This window comes from Otolemur garnettii, unplaced genomic scaffold (genome assembly GCF_000181295.1).
Source record: "Otolemur garnettii isolate 467f Iridium unplaced genomic scaffold, OtoGar3 scaffold00214, whole genome shotgun sequence".
Lineage (NCBI taxonomy): Eukaryota > Metazoa > Chordata > Mammalia > Primates > Galagidae > Otolemur > Otolemur garnettii.
Window position 1 is genome coordinate 1,436,068 of NW_003852609.1, and position 19,436 is coordinate 1,455,503.

The 19,436-nt window shown below is 45.4% G+C and overlaps 1 protein-coding gene across 1 annotated transcript in view; it reads right to left on the minus strand.

Moving 5' to 3' along the window:
• The window catches only part of RELL1 (RELT like 1), a 55,712-nt gene extending 38,690 nt beyond the window's left edge, over positions 1-17,022 (minus strand). The window contains exon 1 of the mRNA XM_003801626.3: positions 16,816-17,022. Within this exon, the coding sequence (XP_003801674.1) occupies positions 16,816-16,903 (88 nt within the window). The 5' untranslated portion in view covers positions 16,904-17,022. The remainder of the gene's footprint in view (positions 1-16,815) is intronic.
• Between the last annotated feature and the right edge of the window lie 2,414 nt (positions 17,023-19,436).

Sequence of the window (19,436 nt, forward strand, 5' to 3'; positions counted from 1 at the left end):
CAAGTAGCTAGGACCACAGGCGCCTGCCACAACGCCCGGCTATTTTTTGGTTGCAGCCGTCATTGTTGTTTGGCGGGTCCAGGCTGGGGATTCAAACCTGCCACCTTAGGTGTACGTGGCTGGCGCCTTAGCCGGTTGAGCTATAAGCGCCAAGCTGAGACCAGCTGTTTTTAGAGACCACGTCTTGCTCTTGCTCAGGCTTGTCTTGAACTCCTGGCCTCCCAGAGTGCTGGGATTACAGCCACTCCCGCCTAGTTTATGAATTGTTCAAAGTTTGATAGTACAGTCTGTCTCCTGGCAACTGGAGACTTTGACTTAAAGACTTTTTTATAACTTTTAAATGTAAATTACGTCCATTCAAGAAAAGGCAAAGAATTCTTTAAAAAAAAAATAATTTGTTTGGCTCAAGGGTTACGGCATCAGCCACATATACCAAGGCTGGTGGGTTCAAGCCTGGCCCCAGCCAGCTAAACAACAATGACAACTGCAACAAAAAATAGCTGGGTGTTGTGGCAGGTGCCTGTAGGCTTGGGAGGCTGAGACAAGAGAATAGCTTAAGCCTAAGAGTCTGAGGTTGCTGTAAGCTGTGATGCTACGGCCTCTACCAAGGGAAACATAGTGAGACTCTGTCTCAAAAAAAAAAGAGAAATCATTTGTTTGAAGTGACCCTAAAGCAACAGGACATCAGGAATCTATTATTGGCTTCAGAATCTTTCTGAAAGGTGGTGTGTTGTGAAGAATGAGTTGTGACTTTAAAATAATTGTAGGAGCAGAGTTTCCAGAGTGTTTGTGGTGTCAGGCACTGTTCTAGACACTTTGTGTACAATCTCATTTCGTTTCCATCACATATTTAAGGAAGGTTCTCTCACCCCTATTTGCAGATGAGGAAATGAGGCACACAGGGGTTCAATAACAAGCCTCAGTGTGTTGGCAGACAGGACACCACCCAGGCAACGGCCGCAGGGCCCATACTCTCAGCCTCATTGCTTAACAGGGTAAGAGCAGAGGTGGCCTTCAGTTTTATCAGGTGACACACACATGCCTTTGGGAAAACAGGTGGGTTAAACTATCACCAACTGTCTAGGGAGAGAGCTGGGCTACATTCACCTACCCCAGTGCCCTTGAATAAATAAAAAAAAAAAACTCCTTCTCCAATGACCTATTATACACTATTAACATTGGAATCTCAATCTATCTTCTTCTAGTGCAAAAATCATCTTCATAAAAACTATTAAAGTCAGCTAAAGCAAGATGAAATGTGTACTAACTTCGTTTTTTAAAAAAATCCTGGTAGCATAACATTTCCCCACATTAATTACAACTTCAAAAAACAAGTGAGCCATGTAAACTTGCAAGGGTGTCCAACCTTTTTCTTCTCTGCCATATGTTGGAAGAAGAGTTGTCTTGGCCACACATTAAATATACCAACAACTGGCTCGGCACCTGTGGCTCTAGTGGCTAAGGCGCCAGCCACATACACCTAAGGTGGCGGGTTCAAATTCAGCCTGGGCCCGCCAAACAACAATGACAGCTGCAACCAAAAAATAGCCAGGCATTGTGGCGGGCGCCTGTGGTGCCAGCTACTTGGGAGGCGGAGGCAGGAGACTTGCTTAAGCCCAGGAGTTGGAGGTTGCTGTGAGCTGTGATGCTACAGCACTCTACCCAGGGGGACAGCTTGAGGCTCTGTCTCAAAATAAATAAATAAATAAATACACCAACAATAACAGAAGCTGATGAGCAGAAACAAGGGTCGTGCATAATTTGGCAATATCCAACACCACTGATGAACAAAACAGTCCTCACATAATCAGCATGCAGGCCACAGGCCACAGGTTGGACACCCCTGCAGGCATAAATTTATTTTACCCCTTTGATAACTATTATGAAGGTAAGAGTAAAAGGAAGGCCTTTATATACTGAAAAGCATCTCATTCACAGACATAAATGTCCACATTAATAACTCACAGTCTATTATGCTCAGAAATTATTCAACAGTTGCCACAAACACAATTTGTACCAGCATGGTACTTATATGGCATCTAAATATCTCAGAAAATAAAAGAAAGAAGGAGGAGGGGAGGAAGAAAATTTTCAATCAGGCACATTAGCCAGTGACACATTATACAAGATATAAAAGTCCCACCAGAATGACAAAATGCTGGGGGGGAGGTAAGATGGTGGATTGCAGCCTGCTTTCCACAGAGGCTCCCGTCCAGAAGGAGAGTTAAAAGACAGAAGTTTAGCAAGTAAGCCGATGGTTTGGAGCTGAGCCAAGAGAGAAGGCTGAAGAACACATATCAACCTTGCTGAGGCGAGACCAAAGATACAAATGACAAAATGCTTTTCAATGCACTTTCATATTCATTGCTTTATTTGAAACCCCTAATTCTAAGGAGTTAGCCAGGATGTTAGTAACAGCCTTACTTTGTAAACAAATCAGTGGCCTAAGTAGCAGAGAAATGAGCCTGGCAAAAGAAACACAACTCAGACCCAATGACTTCTTCCCTGACCATCTCACAACAGAACACTCAGACACACCATAGTCAACATTAGAAAAAAAAAAATGGGGCTGGGTCAGCGGTTCATGCCTGTAATCCTAGCACTCTGGGAGGCCAGGTAGGTGGATTGCCTGAGCTCACAGTTTCGAGACCAGCCTGAGCTAGAGCAAGACCTCATCTCTAAAAATAACCCAGCGTTGCAGTGGGTGCCTGTAGTCCCAGCTACTTGGGAGGCTGAGACAAAAGAATCACTTAAGCCCAAGAGTTTGAGGTTGCTGTGAGCTATGACACCATGGCACTCCACTGGGGGCTACAAAGTGAGACTCTGCCTCAAAAACAAAACAAACAGGACCTACAACGAGCAGAAAAACTCTAAGTCAAATGCCTATTTCCCCAAGTGGAGGAAGTGAAGATGTCTCTGTCCTCTAATCCCTGTCACAGCTGCTGAGCACAGTGGAGGCACCTTGACCACGCACTGCAGGGACCCTGTGAAAGCAGACCTACTCCTTCCAGAAGGGAACCCAGTGACGCATCCAGGGAGCATCCAGGTTCACTGTAACTCGATAAGCAGTTTCACTAAGATCCTCCTGAGAAGGACAGAACGTCCAGTGTACTCACACCCCACTTGCCAAATACCAAGCGTTTTACAAACATAATAAGCAGATTCTTCTCAGAGCTGGACAGATACACCCCACAGCTTCACACACTTGTTGGGTAAGTCCTTTCTGAAAGATATAAGCAAACAGCAAGCTCCTGTGCTTATCAAAACCACCAGGAGACTCCAGTTTTTGAAGCCTTCAAAAGAAGACTACAAATAGTAGCACATACCCCCCACCCAGCTTTGGGAACTGGCCCTCAGCTGGCTCTTCAGTGGACTCCATCTCCTTCCAAACTGCCAGATCCATAAGGGGACGCTAAGGCGGAGCTGATGTGACCTCACTACAGGCCACTGCCCACTTTGCACAGGGCTGTGATTCCCAACAGATCTGTTCACGTACATTCATTGCAAGAGGCCAAGTAAAGACCAGGCTAGAAATTACTGAAAATAGGAAGGGAGGCTAAGTAGAAAATGTCAGAATAAAACAATCAAATAGGAGGAAGAGGACAGGCCCAGATTGTTTCCAGCAGAAACAGCAACAGCAAGGGCAAAAAGATGCTGCTTTAGGAGCCAGGGACTCCCCTAGGAGTGGGAGCCGGTACAGAAGATCAGTCCTTAGGGAGCTGATCCCTGGTTTCTGGGTATAACCCGACCCTGCCGGGTTTGGAGTCCTGCCACGTCATTTCCACCATGCAAAATACACAAACTAACCACGTGGGAAAACAGCCGATGGAGCTGAGCCAGCTGCAGTGAAGGAAGACAGAGAGGAAGGCCCAGCCCCGGCCAGCACAGGGAGAGGGAAAGGTGCTGACTGATGCCCCTGGAGTGCTGGACATCCATAATTCCCCCATCCAGGGCCTCTAGGACACTTGATTACTTCACCAACTGCTACTAGCAACTGATCTTTACATGTCCTGTGTTTCTAGTTGCATCGTCTTTTTTCTTTAATCTCCAAAACTCTGAGATAGGTGTTATTATTAATCTCATCTTACAAATGCAGATGATAAAGAACAAAGTATTGAAATCAACATCTCACATCTAGGGAACAGCTGGGCTGAGATGCAGAGGCGAACGGAGGTCTGTTGCAGGCACAAACTCTGAACCACCTGCGGCTCCCTAGGGAGCACAAAAGCAGAAGAGGAACAACTTTTTCATGGCTGTACTGTGTTCAATTTGTTAATTGACTCAGGTGAGTCAATTAGCTTCTCTGTACCTCAGTTTCCTTATCTAGAAAATGAAGATAACAGAATTGTTCCTGAGCATTACATGAGATGAACTCAGGTTTACTCAACCATCCAGTACAAAGTAAGTGCTCAAGAAATGCTGACCATTATCGCTGGAATTATTATTTCAGGGGTAATAGTGTAAAACAGCTGTTACCCTTGCCGAGCATACAGCTTGGCTGGAGATAGAAAAGCAACATCCAGGACAGGACAGTGAAGGGTAAGAGCCAGGCTGCAGCAGGAGATGCTAAATGTGGGGTGCCGAGTCCAGGAGGGGAGGGAGGGAACAGCAGGCAGGCAGCCCACGCTGCATGGACATCCACGGTCCAGCCCAGCGCCATGTGCCTGCACATGAGCCCAGAGTTTCTCTTCCTTCCAGGAACAGGAAGCAGATAACCACTAAACAGAGAACCACGGAAGTCCTACATGGAGGGTTTTCCAATTAGTCACAGGTGAAGTGGGGCAGTGTTCCAGCTGCACAGGCACGTCCCCTGGCTTCCAAGAAATGGGAGCTGGGAGAGGAAGGTGAGTAAACGCAGAGCCCCAAGGATCTGTTCCTGTTGATCCTCTGGTGCAACGAGGTCCCCACTTCTGCTGTTAGTGAAAGAGCAAAGTAGAAGGGAATAAAAGGGAAACTAAAAGTCGCTCTAGAAAAGGCAGATAGAGGAAAGATTAAACAGAAATAATTAGGAAAATCCTAGATGTGGAGGAAATTATTTTTTTCCAAAGAATCTGATTTTAAGGAGAAATAAACATGAAACTGACTAGCATGAAACCTAAATAAGATCTCTGAAAACCAACAGCAACCAGCAAGACACAGAAAAAATGATACTGATAATAGTTACACGTTGATACATTCTTAGTACAGTTACTGCTATAAGCACTCCATAGATATTAACTCATTGAACCCTTACAATAACCCTATGAAGTAGGCACTTATTTTCAAATCCATTTAGAGATGTGAAAGCTACAGAACAGACAGGTGAAGTAATTAACCAGGCCACACAGGAATGCCTGAGGCCTCTTCTGGTCCCCTGTCCTCCACTCCAGCAGACCCTCAGCACCCACTGCCTACACAATCAAGTGCATAGTTTCAGGAGGGCCTCAACAAGCCTTAGTTTCTCCACTGCAGCCTCATGCCAAGGGACCTCTGTCCACATGTGGTCTGCACTAACTTTTCCATTCTGACCACCACGCCTTAGCACAGGCCGTTCCTTTTGCTGAGCACACTGTTCCCTATACTCCCTTTAAAATCCACTTACAAAGCCAAGTTTTAGCCTATGAAGTCTTTTCCATCCCTCTTATCAAAAGGAAGTCTCCCTCCTTTGATCCCACACAGCACTTTATCTGCAGTTCTCTGAATACAGCAAACACACTCTCTGTTACACTATAAGGACTTGTATTCATAGCTTATCTCCCCCATCTCAATCACAAGTCTGTGGAGGGCAGAATCCAGCTACATTGTACATTTCACATACCTACCACACAGCATCTCAAATAAGGAAAGCCTTAAGTTGAAATGAATTGTACAATGTAAGGAATATTGGCGATTTTTACCTGCAAAGAATGTGAGTTGGCAAGAAATGAGTTTTACCTTCAAAACCTGTCATATACTTTTAAACAATGTCCTAATGCCTCCCTTTTGCTAGTGGTGTTTAGTTGGAAAGAGCTGAGGAAGCAGTAAGCACCCAGGCCATACAAGCACCCAGCACCAGCATGCAAAGAAAGATGCAGGGACGCCTGCTCATCAGCCATCTGCCACTCCACCAAAGCCAGGAAATTCCGGGCTGCTGGTTTTTATAATGTGGATAATTCACATGACTGTGTTGGGAACTTCGGACTATGAACAACTGTTGGAACATTTGAAAAGTCGTATTCCCAAGTCACACCAGGAGACTGAAAACCCAATGCATTGTTCATATTCCACCCCTAAGAGGAATCTCAGAGATCCACTCTGTGTTTGTGTATACGGGGGAGAAAGCTTGGCCTGTTACTGGCATCAGAAGGAATTTTTTGTTGGTTTGTTCTTAACCCTATCTATCTTGTGATACATTATGCACAGGCTCTTCAGAAACCTTCAACCACTCCGCTAAACTTGTCTGGCCAATTAAGAAGAGTAACAGCATCACGGTCTAATCTGTGTCTTTTCAGGAAACTGAAATCAGTTTTTCTTTAATATCTCCCTAGTGCCAAAATTTTAGAAAGATCATTTCTTCTGAGACAAAGTCTCACTATGTCGCCCTTTTGTAGAGTGCCCTGATGTCACAGCTCACAGATACCTCAAACTCTTGGGCTTAAGCGATTCTCTTGCCTTATCCTCTCAAGTAGCTGGGACTACAGGCACCCACCACAATGCCCAGCTATTTTTGTTGTTATTGTCGTTGTTTAGCAGGCCCGGGCTGGATTCAAACCCACCAGCCCCAGTGTATGTGGTGGGTGCCCTACCCACTGAGCACGGGCACTGAGCCATAAAGACTATTTCTAAACCTAAAGACATGTAAATTGAATTACCCACTCCACATATTTACCCCAAAAGCAAGTGGATTATTTCTGAAGAATTCCTAAGATAATTGCCCATTATTCACTAAAAGCAAAACCTACATTCAATTGATAAGATGACTTTGTTTTCTCTTCAAGTTGACGGACCTACAATGAAAAAGTTCAAAAACAAATGAAATACAAAACTTTCTATCAGTGGCGCCTGCACAGAACACTTGTTTAATTTCATATAATGCACACAGCATTTGAGAAAAATGAGCAGTTTGGGGCTTGGTGTCCCCTCCTCTGTGACTTAAGCAAGAAGTTTCCCTTCTCTTTATCTTGGTTATTCCTTATAAGTCTCAGCTTTCTCGTCTGCACAAAACAAAATACACAACTTGTTTCTCAAAGTGGTTGTGTTACTGGAATTTCTTTCTTCAGGTCCTTCGTCTCAGAGTTTCAAAGAACGAACCCACAGATCACAGATCAGTGGTAAGACAGGATTTTATTAGACAGAAAGGAATACAGAAGAAATAAAAAAGTACCAGAGCTTTTGGCAGAGGAGAAGACCTAAGTAGGGAGACTCCACGCAGGTCCTTTGTCTAGGGGTATAAGGTCTGGAGAATTATATTTGGCCGGGACTTGGAGTTAATGAGTGTTATTGATGAATGAATGAATAGTCATCCCTCCAGATCAGGGCAAAAGGTCAGGGCGTTCCCTTCATGAAATTGCCCAGGTCTAGGAAACCTCTGTTCCCTGTCAAGCCTTGAATGGGGGAACCCTGTATCAGTTGCAAGAATTAAATTTGATCAAGCACTCAAACACCAACTGTGTCTCGGGCTCAGCTTCCTCAAAGAGCTGTAGTGAGACAAACAAACACAGTGGGAACAACCTCATGTAACTGAGGGTCAAACAGCACGGGCCAGATACAGGATTATCCAGAATCACGGTCAGATGTGTATATCCACAGGCAATTCAGCCAGTGAGAAACACAGGAAAGGTTTCCTGGAAGCGCTTTCCTTTATCTCACAGCTTGAAGGATGCAAAGAGGACAGGACAGGGACAGCCCCAAGAAGAAAGGAGGGACGTCCAAGGAAAGAGGGACATAGCTCATCTACTTCTTCCCTCTCTCATCTCCCCCACTCCCCTGCTCACATATGATGCTAAGCCAGCCTCACATAGCTTAGAAAGCCAATTCTCCAGTCCCATCCCAGACCCACTGACTCAGCCACTACGGGCTGGGGCCCAGAGATCTGTGTTTTAAGCAGCCCTCTAGGTGGGCTCCTACACACTCGAGTTTGGGGACTGCTGCTGTGGCTTTGCTCACTCTAACCTCCTCTTTCAGTGAACACTAGCGCCTTTCTCCTGGATAATTCCAACAAATTTGCAGGTGTACGTCTAAACTTCCTCTCCTCCAGGAAGCTTGCCCAACCTGTACTGGAGTCTCGCTTCTCCCAGCCATGTCCCACTCCCAGCCTCAGGTTAGTCCTCTGGTCCTGTGCCAAGCTTCCCTCATCAAAGCACTAAGGATACTTTTATCATTTTGCTTGTTTAATTAATTTTCTTCCCTGATAACCTGCTAGCCCCCTAAAAGGGACATAGCCTATTTTGGGGCTATCACTTGGGGCACTCTGTTAATATTTGCTGAATGCATAAATAAAAGAACTAACCCATGAAATAATTGGTTCTGAACTATATAAGTTATTATAAAATTAAGAATATGGATATAGGGCGGAGCGTGGTGGCCCTATAAATTTTAATACTCTGAAATCTTAATACTCTAGGAGGCCAAGACAGGTGGAACACCTGAGATCAGGAGTTCAAGACAGCCTCAGCAAGAGGAAGACCACGTCTCTATTAAAAATAGAAAAACAGGCTCGGCGCCTGTGGCTCAAGCAGCTAGGGCGCCAGCCACATACACCTAAGGTGGCGGGTTCGAATCCCCAGCCCGGGCCCGCCAACAACAAAAATGGCTGCAACCAAAAAACCAAAAAATGGCCAGGCGTTGTGGCAGGCACCTGTAGTCCCAGTTACTTGGGAGGCTGAGGCAGGAGACTTGCTTGAGCCCAGAAGTTGGAGGTTGCTGTGAGCTGTGATGCCATGGCCCTCTACCCAGGGGGACAGCTTGAGGCTCCGTCTCAAAAAAAAAAAAAAAAATAGAAAAACAAGCTGGCAGTGTGGTGAGTGCCTGTGGTCCCCACTACTCAGGAGGGTGAAGCAACGGCATCACTTGAACCCAGGAGTTTAAGGTTGCTGTGAGCTATGACACCACAGCACTCTACCCAGGGCACAGAGTGTCAAAAAAAAAAAAAAAAGAAGATATATATACAAGTAATAGATGGGGTTAAAGTATTACTTGGCAAAACACAATTGAACTTAGCTTTTGAAAAGAGCTTCATGAATGGATTTGGGTTTTGAAAACCTCCACACTGAAAATTTTCGCTCTCACTTCCTATTAGTGTCACAACACATTCACCTGAAAGGCGGCCCCTGCTTACTCGTTATCAGTCTTTACTTCTCCATGACCAGATTTTTCTGGCTTTGGAGTAACACGGCCCAGCGTGGCTGGCAGACACAACAACCCCTCACAAAGGAAGGGAAACGGGAAGACTTACAGCTAAGATTCGTGGGTGAAAATTTGAGAATAAGTCTTCACTTTACTAGAAAGGAAAAACACTTTGGCCCAAGTGTCATAATCCCTGGATTATGAAGGAAGCTCTGGCTTCCTTCATTCACTCAAATATTTAAATGTCTACTTTACTCTGAGCCTGGTGAACAAGACACACACAAACAGCCCGTCACCAAACCTAATGGTGTGGTCCTTTTTTTTGAGACAGAATCTCAAGCTGTCACCCCGGGATAGAGCACCGTAGCGTCAACAGCTCACAACAACCTAAACTCTTGGGCTTAAGCAATTCTCTTGCCTCAGCCTCCCAAGCAGCTGAGACTATAGGCACCCACCACAAAACCCGGCTATTTTTTTGTTGCAGTTGTCATTGTTCTCTAGCAGGCCCAGGCTGGGTTTGAACCCACCTACCTTGGTGTATGTGGCCGGCGCCCTACCCACTGAGCTATGGCACCACCCCGGCTGTGCTCCCCTGCTACAGGCCACAGCTGCTCCTGATTCCCTCAGGCCACTGAGCCTTTCTGGGTTGCTTCCCCCTGCAAAGAGACAGGTTAGTTATCACATAGATCCTATGACTAAAAACAACACAATTACTCCCATGAGGCAGTTACCAGAGGTATTCTTCGGAAGTCTTCCTCATCCCAAATCCAAAAGAGCTAAGAAACCAGACCCTTGAACGTGAGGACTAAAGGCCACTGTAGACCAAGGAACCTGACCTAAGCAGCTTGGCTGGACCCAGTTCAGTAGAAAGACAGCCTGACACAACGGGACGCATTCTAGATGAGTAAAGAAACCCACTTGAGTCCTGGCTGTGCCAAGTCAGTTTCCTCCTCTGCTAAGTAAGAAGCTTTGAGGAGACAGGCAAGGTCCCTTCCAGCCCTGACACTACAGGATTCTCATCATAAGATCTCCTTCATCAAAACACCAGTGACCAATGAGAAGATGAACAATGACCAGGCTCTAGGTAATCAAAAAGCACATCATGAGGGCGGGCACCATGGCTCATGCCTGTAATCTCAGCACTCTGGGAGACCGAGGCAGGCAGATTGCCTGAGCTCAGGGGGTCAAGACAAGCCTTGAGTGAACCCCATCTCTAAAACTAGCTGTGTGTTGTGGCAGGTGACTGTAGTCCCAGCTGCTTGGGAGGCTGAGCCACGAGGTTCACTTGAGTCGAAGAGTTTGAGGTTGCTGTGAGCTTTGATGTCACAGCACTATACCCAGGGTGACAAAGTGAGACTATGTCTGAAAAGAAAAAAAGAAAATGGGGCCAGGCACCGTGGCTCACACCTGTAATCCCAGCACTCTGCAAGACAGGGGCAGGCAAATCGCCTGAGCTCCCGAGTTCCAGACCAGCCTGAGCTAGACCAAGACCTCATCTCTAAAAAACAGCCAGGCATTGTGGCAGGTGCCTGTAGTCCCAGTTATTCAGGAGGCTGAGGCAAGAGAATCATTGAGCCCAACAGTTTGAGGTTCCTATGAGCTATGATGCCAGGGCACCTACCAGGGGGCGATAAAGTGAGACTGTCTAAAAAAAAAAAAAAAGCATGTCAAGGTGATCATTACATCAAATCCAAATAAAAACTGTCACAATTTTGTGACTACACATACAGATTGGCTGGCTAGAAAGAAACCAATTGGTGGATTTCCCAAAGTTCTTTCCAAAGAAAGTGACACATTCCATTCATATAAAGGTAACGGCTTCCTTGCTTTCTCTCTTTCCTTGCCTAATTTTGGCAGCCAAAGGCTCTACCCCAAGACTCCCCTACCTCCCAAGACTCCCCTACCTCCCAAGAAAACTCTCAGCCAAGCCACTGGCCTCTATTCCTTTTCTGCTGGAGCCAGGGCACTGCTCAAGACCAAAGCCTTGACCCTTCTCTTCCCTTTATGCAACCAACACCAGCATCTGGGGCTTGGGAGTGAGAGGTGATAGGAGACCCTTCAGATCATCACAGGGGACCAAAAAGGAAAATTATGGAGTGGTGTGGAGCCTTTTCTCATCTTTTAACTGTGACAGGTTAGTATCTAATTAAGGTGAAATAATAATAATGATGATGATGATACTTTGTTAGCAATTATTATGTGCCAAACACTATGTGAAGCACTCACTTGTTTTCTCTTATATGACTGTCACGACAACCCCATGAGGCAGTTCAGCCATGTTTTCTCCAAAATACAGATAAGGAAGATGATTTAAAGATTTTTTTTTTCCTCTGTACAACAGTGGTCTCATTTTTTTTATTGCTGGTTAGAATGCAGTTATACACCAGAGTGTATAAACAAAACAGGAGAGGGGATAGGGAAGGGCCGGCAGCCGCCACAGGGAATGGGAGACCCCAGGCTAGGGAATTCTCCCTATTTCGGATCCTGGGACAGTGCCAATGAGCAAAGAAGAGAAGTCGGGACCCTTGGGGTATTGCAAATGAGAATGGAAAACCAGGTCCCCTGAGTTCAACAAGCTGGGCAAAAAGGATCCTCAAGGTAAGGTGACTGGCCCACCCTCCAGAAAGTCCCTTGGGTGGATTCAGTTTCTCTTACAAAGAGAACTGTGTGAATAATTGGCAGAAGAAAGAAGAAGAGAAATTCGGCCCAGCCTCTCCATCTACCCATCAAGTTTCCATTATAATGGGCTCCCATCCACAAAGCCGCCTGGAATAAATGAAACTTCAGCTTTTTCTAGGTATCTTTATTTTATTAAGTTCCACACTAGAATACCAAACGGTTCTTCTTTTTCTAAAGTTCCGTTCGTTTAAAGACATATTTTCTCCATAGGGTAGTTTGCTATTTTGAGCAGTTTTATATTTGGCTCCCAACACACAGGTGAGTCACAGAAGAGGAAATGCAGGACCATAATCCCTTATCTGAAAACCTGGAGGTCAGATGTCCTTCGACATTCAGACTTTTTGATTCTAGGAAGGTAATGCAATGCATTTAACACACATTATGTAACACTTGAAAATCAAATTCAAGGCTGGGTACAGTAGCTCATGCCTGTAATTCTAACTCTGGGAGGCCGCGGCAGAAGGATCGCTTTAGCCCAACAGTTTCAGGTTGCAGTGAGCTATGATGATGCCACTGCACTCTAGCCCAGGTGACAGGATCAGACTCTGTCTCAAAAAAATTTTTTAAATTAAATTCATTAATATTGTTGCAGCAGAACACAGGAACGTTTAAACCAAGTAAGAGAAATGTATACTACAGAACCTCATGTTGGCTTCCAAAAGCCCACAAAAAACTTTTCAGAGCTTTCCACATTTCATAATTGTCCATAAAGGATTACAGACGTGTATAAATTATAACAGTGAAGTAAAATACAGCAAATCCACATAACAGAAGCCATTCTTTGTGTAGGGAAATGGAGAAACTTTCATGTATAAATAACATAAGGTAAAAAGGCAGGATACAAAATTGTACTCCACTCCAATCCTATTCAAGCTCAAAATGCACAGAAAGACCAGAATGAAATATGCTAATAGTGGGGCGTGCCTTACAGCAATGGATCAAGGGTGATTTTCTCCCCCCTCCCTACAAACTTTAAATCTTTTAGGGGAACTTTCCAAAAATACCTACAACACCGTATTTTGAGAGGAAATGAGAAAAGAAAGCTTGGCATTTAATTCCAAGTGTCACTCTGGGCTTTTATAAAATTACAGTGAACCTACCATTACAAAGCCATCACCACATCCAGAATGACAACCTGGCACTATATGTGGTCTATATTTATTAGATGGTCTAACTGACATTATACTATAAATCAAGTCTAATGGGCACTTTGGGGAAGAAAAACAATTTTTTCAAAAAAGATACATAGGACAAAAGATAAATGACACTTTGTCATTTACCAAGATCCTTCAGAGAAAACAGCTCATTTGAACCTCTCCAGCATCCAGAGAGGCAAGGACAGGACTTGGTACAAAATGGAGGCAGAAGAATCCCTTCTTAACTTTTGGCTTCAAATCCAGGGCTATAACTTAAAGATTGGTGCTCTTTCCACCATATTATGCCATTATCCTGTTATGTAGAAATTTTTTATTTTTTATCAGTTAAATATATGAAATTTTATTTTATGTTTTTATTTCAGATAGTAAGAAGGCACAAATGATTAGGTTACAATGTTTGTGTTGTACATAGTAATTTGTTGCAAATATCTTAGAATAAAAAGAATTTTCTTCCTCAAAAGAAAAACAAAATGGTTTAGTAATAATCTGAATATGGGTTCAGAATCAAACAAATCTGACTCGGCATCAAAATTCAACTTACACATTTGAGGGACTTTTCAACTTAACTTCTTAGAGATTCAATTTCATCATCTATAAACACAGGAATAAAACTGCCTATATAGCCGACATGGTGTTTTAAGAACAAAATGATGTGAATACTTAGACCTCTGCTTGGCACAACATTGCTAAAAATAAATCTCAAATTCTTCCCAAAACAGTAAAGTATCTACAGTATACTAACTCTAAATATTAAGTTTAATCCATGTAAGGCACACCAGATTCATCATTCTACCTGTTTTCAGCAGCACAACAAATCTTTACAAAATTAGAGAATTGCCCTAAATTATTAGGGACCCCTCAAGATAACAGCTTTAACCAATGAAAATTTAATTCATTCTATCAGTTTTAAATCACTTCTCCATGGTATCAATATGTAATTAAACTTCCACATCAGAGCCAAACAATTCTTTAAAAAGTAACAATGAAATTTTTTGTTTTCACCTAGGGCTTTGGCCTCTTAACATTGAAATTCAACTAGGCAAACACCCAAATAGTTTGCTTGATTCATTTCTTTTTTGGAGGGTAGGAGGAGGGGATGACAAGCGTGTCTCAAATTTTTCATTTCCTCTTTAAATTAAATCTGAGCATGGAACCCCAAATGCCAAAGGGTGCTTTTTTAAAGCCTTCCCCACACCAACTGTGTATTATGTGGCTGTACAGCTTGGCAGCTACCTGGTCAATGGGAGAACCCCGAATTTAATAATGCTTATCTTTAGCATCAAAATGAGGAGTCAGAAGGCTGGACAGAAGCCCACAGAGCCCGAGGGGAGCACAGTTCTCATCTCACCAGCCCCTGGGCCTTTTCCACCCACTCCTTACTGAGGGCTATGCCCACATAAGCTCTAAGGTTGAGTAACCAGAGAATTTAAGCATAAATAAGCCAAGATGTGGAAAATCATCCCTTTGGGTGCTTGTGGTATAGAGTTTCGAATGCTGATACTAAGAGGCAGGAGTTTAATGAGAGTCTTCTACTAGAAAGGAAGTGAAAGAGACGATGCCACTGTTGCCACCACCCACCGTGAAGCATCTGCCCTTCATTTCTGTACTTCACAACTTCTGATAACCACAAGCTTGCAGGTTTATGACATCCTAAACTCCCTATCTTAGAATCTCAGCAAGATTGCTGAGGTTGATTCTATTTTCTCTCAGGGGAGCAGAGGGGTGCAGAAAGAAAATGCACTTTGGAATCAAGCAGGCTGTGTTATCCCAGATGAAGAGACACATAAAGACACACGCACACACAGGAGCAGACACCCCACCCCACCCCAGAACAGTGGTTCTGTTTCTGATTGAACACTGACTGATACAATACTATGTGATGTTGGGTGGTTATTTAACTTCTCTAGCCTCAGTTACCTCCTTGGAAATAACAACTCCATGTGGGTAAGAGAAATAAGTTTTAAAATGCATATGAAGTACCTAACCCACAACCTGGCACTCAGCAGGCATTTAACATTGTTCCTCATCCCTTTCTCCCTACTTCCCTAAGCTCAGCTGCAAACGCGTGAACATGGTCTTTGATCCCAGCAGGATCAAATGTTGGCTGATTAGGGCCTCAAGGCAGGCTGGCACGTTTGTCTGCTGTACCTCTTTCACTTTAGAGAACTCATTCTTCTTTAAGCATTGACTTTTATCAAAAAGGTTACTATGCAGTTAGAGAGCTTTCTTCCATCACATTCCAGTCCTGAGACCTGGGTGTTGCTCAGAGATCCCATGAAACACGAACCCACTCTAGGGATGGATTTCTCCTGCTCATGGCTGATTACAAGCATCATGTGCTGAATTTTAACAATTTTACTCCCAGAGTAAGCTCATTTCCAAATTCAAGAGCAAACGACTCTGGCCCTCTAAGGACTGTCTACAATCTGCGGTCCAACTTGAATCTCATTATGCACCTACCGGTCCCAGAAATGAAACGCAAGATGAAAACCAAAATCTCTCATCCAATAAGACATGTCACTAACTGCCATGTCCCCAGGGTGGATGGCTGAAGGAAATGTGGGTCTGCTGATAAAGACTCAGGGGACATTTTAGCCATCTCAATCCCTTCCAGACCTGTTCTGGACTTCATGAAAAAGTGAAGGCCAAAGGGATAGCCATTTAAAAAGCTTTAAATTATTGGAATGTTCTCAGGAGGAAGAACAGTGTATGCATTTTCATGGAGGAGATAGTCACAGTTGGAAAGCGTCCAGTTGCTTATTACTTGGTCCAGAAGAGGAGCTACCCCTGAAGGCAAGCGTGGAAGAGCTGCTGACGTAAGATTCCACGCTGTGCCAACCCCAGAAGACCAAGAAGGTATAAGGATTTTTTTGTTTTTTTCTTTTAGCGGCTGTGATGAGGTGGTAATTAATAAGGGGGTAGAGTGGTAAGGAATCCTTGGTGTCTGTAATTACAATAACAAGAGGGTGATACAGGGCTTCCGTAAACGTTACACCTCCTCTTTAAAATTTTCAATTCAAAAATTCCAGATCATAAATTCTTCGTTGGGGACTACACTTTGGCATCTCTGCTGGTGGTGGTGGCTTCCTGCCCTGACCACAGAGAGTTCCTTTTGTGATGACAGGACTTGACACAAAGAAGAAAAAAATGTAAGTTTACAAACTCGCCTGATTTATCCAGAATATACGAGAAGAAATCTGAACTCCGTGACCTGCTACAAGAATTCATCAACCACTAAAATAAATGAAAACTTTTTTTGAAAACGGGGAGGGAGGCGGCGACAGCGCACCTGGTCCTGGCAGTCACGATCTTCCGCTCGCGGGGCCTCTGAGGACCAGGCGGCAGGAAAGGGGTTCGCGGGGTTCCGAGGGGCGCGGCCTGGTCCCCACAACCTGCATAGCCCGGGGGGGGGTGGGTGCAAGTCCTCAGAGGAGGCCCGAGGGAAGGGAAAGCAGGAGCCGGTAGGCGGGACGGGAGGGACAGGAGCCGCTGCCACGCACCGCGCCCTACCCAGGCCACATCAGGACACCCAGATATTCAGAGCCGGGACCCCGAGGCGGTGCCAGTACGCGGACAGCTCGAGGCGCCGCTGGACCGCGGTCCCGACTCTCGCTTCCTTCCGCGCTCCGGGGACCCGGCTCAGCACTCGGTGCCCTGGCCCCTCCTGGGCACTCACCCGGGGCCACCAGCGGCGAACTCACGGCGCCTCCCACGAAGACAGCAGCGGCGAGGATCGCGGATCCAGAGACTCTCCGCGGAGCCATCGCCGCTTCCCTTCGCCCTCCTCCCCTGGACGCCGCGTCCCGCGCTCAGGCCGGCGGAGCAGCTCCGGGGCCGGCGGGCGGATCCAGTGGCAAGGCTCGGCCCCCGCGCGCGGCGACCATAGCCCCGCCGTGGCCCCGCCCCGGCCCCACCCACCTGGGCTCGGTACCGCCTCTCCTGCTGCGCCCTGGGCTCCGCTTGCAGAGGCAGTCGGCCCTGCCATGCCCCGCCCCCTAGCGCTCCGCCCCAAGATGGCCCCGCCTCTCCCTCCTGTTCCGGCTTCCTTTCCTTATCTGGCCGCAGCCTCAGGCGCCCACTTTGGGCCACGGCCCCTCCCCCTTTGTGCCCCGCCCACCGCGGCCCTGCTCCGCCTTGCCCCGCCCACCGAGGCCTGGCCCCTCCTCTTTCCTGAGCGCCCGTTTCCTTTCCCAGCCGGGCGCGACTGCTGTTGCCTGGATTAAGCGGGAGCCCGGGGCGAGGGCGGGGTCGACGCGGCTTTTCCTCTCTGGCTTTGGGATCTGGGAAGATGTAGCGCTGGACGGGGCACGATCTTTTCTCTCCATTGGCACTCTACTCGGCTGTCATTCCTCTCGGTTACGGGTCTAGGGAGGGATGCTGTGCTTAAGTTCGGTCGTTTGAAAATTAAGGAAAAAACTTAAATAACTTTGATGTCTCCCTCCCTCTGCTTCCATTTAAGCTGATGCTGTTGGGAAAAATACCTCGAACAGCTTGCGGGTTTTTTTTAAGTTGAGTGCTCATATTGCACCTTGCAAATACTCCCACGAGGTAGCTCTTCAAGGGCCCAGTCCCCTATTATCTCCTTATAACCTCACATCAGCTCTCGGAGGTGAGTTATTACAGGCCAAGGAGTGAAACCACAATGTCTGGGCCACCGTGACAAATGATAATTATCTCATGGTCCTTGAGTTTGCTCTCTGCTATGCCCTCGGTGCCTGGATCCGCGACAGCATACACTAAGAAAGAGGTCAAGAATGTTTTTTGAAGTTGAATCATTATCACAAGCACTGAAAAGATTCAGAGGTTTTCTCTGCTTAGTTCCTCTTTACTGCCTTATAGAAACTCCTGATACAGGGCCGTCAAGCATATGTTTAAGGAAGTGTGGGCAAGGCTTGAGCAAATACTTAAAAAACCTAACAGGGAGAGAAGGGTAGATGGGTGCTGTGGGTTTTCACAGAATAGGCCCTATCCTTGAGATGACTGACAGCCTTTAATTTTCAAATGAAGACTGTTTAGTCTCTCACTAAGTCCTGCATGCATTATGCTAGGCTGTTATAAACACAGGCCCTGATGTGGGGATTACCACTGACAGAAGCTCAGGCCACTACAGATGGCTAAGGCTTCAGGATGGAGCCCCTGCCCTTTGAAGCCTAAGGAGGGCACAGCTGGTACACATCCTGGCAGGCTTAGCAGGCAGCCCTTCCTAGTTCTATACCAACAAAAACTGAGAATGGGTGTGGAGAACAGAGATCCATGCAGGTTTCTAACTAAAAAAGGAGAGAATCCTGGGCCTAGAAATTAAAGTATAAATTCTAAGTTATAGGCAGAACCAGCTATATAATTTGCAGGACACATTGCAAAATGAAAATGCAAGGCCTTTTGTTCAACAATCATAAGAATTTCAAGACAGCAACAGCAGAACATCAAATCCATTGTAGAACCCTCTTAAACATGGAGACCTGTGCAACTTCACAGGTTATACACTTACAAAACTAATAATAACATGCTTGCACAAAGATATCTATTCAAAATGTAGAATATCATTCCAAAATTAATGTTTCACTCTTTTCCCTCAGATTGAACTTACGATTAAAAAGACAACATCTTTTTGAACAACATATTTGAACTGGATGTCTGCTGTGCCTCTCCAGACATTAAAATATGATCCAGTAATGAAAACTGGAAGAAACCTTAATAATCTACAAAGCCGCTCATTTTACAGATGAGAGATGGTTAAGTGACTTGCTTGACATCTCATATCCACCATGAGGCAGCATTGGAACCCAAGGCTCTGAAATTTCCCTTTCTAGACTTTCCATAACATTCACCTCTTGACACACTCTGTATAGGTGTCTTAACATCCACATACCCCATATTTATGCATTTACACATTGTTAAAGGAAAGAGGGAAGGAGGAAGCAAAAGAGGGGGAAAAAAAATAAAGGAAGAAAACAAGGAAGGAAGGGAGGAAGAATGGAAAAGAAGGGGCAAAAATAGGGAGGTGGGAAGGAAAGAAGAAAGACAGAAATTAAGTTTAAATTATTTTCCAAATACTTAACCCTACAGATTTGGTCACATGATTAAAAATCCTCTATATACGCATATCTAAAAACTCACTGTATCATATTAGTGTGAGGGGAGGCGCCTGTGGCTCTGAGTAAGGCGCCGGCCCCATATACCGAGGGTGGCTGGTTCAAACCCAGCCCCGGCCAAACTGCAACAAAAAATAGCCGGGCATTGTGGCGGGCGCCTGTAGTCCCAGCTACTTGGGAGGCTGAGGCAGAAGAATCGCCTAAG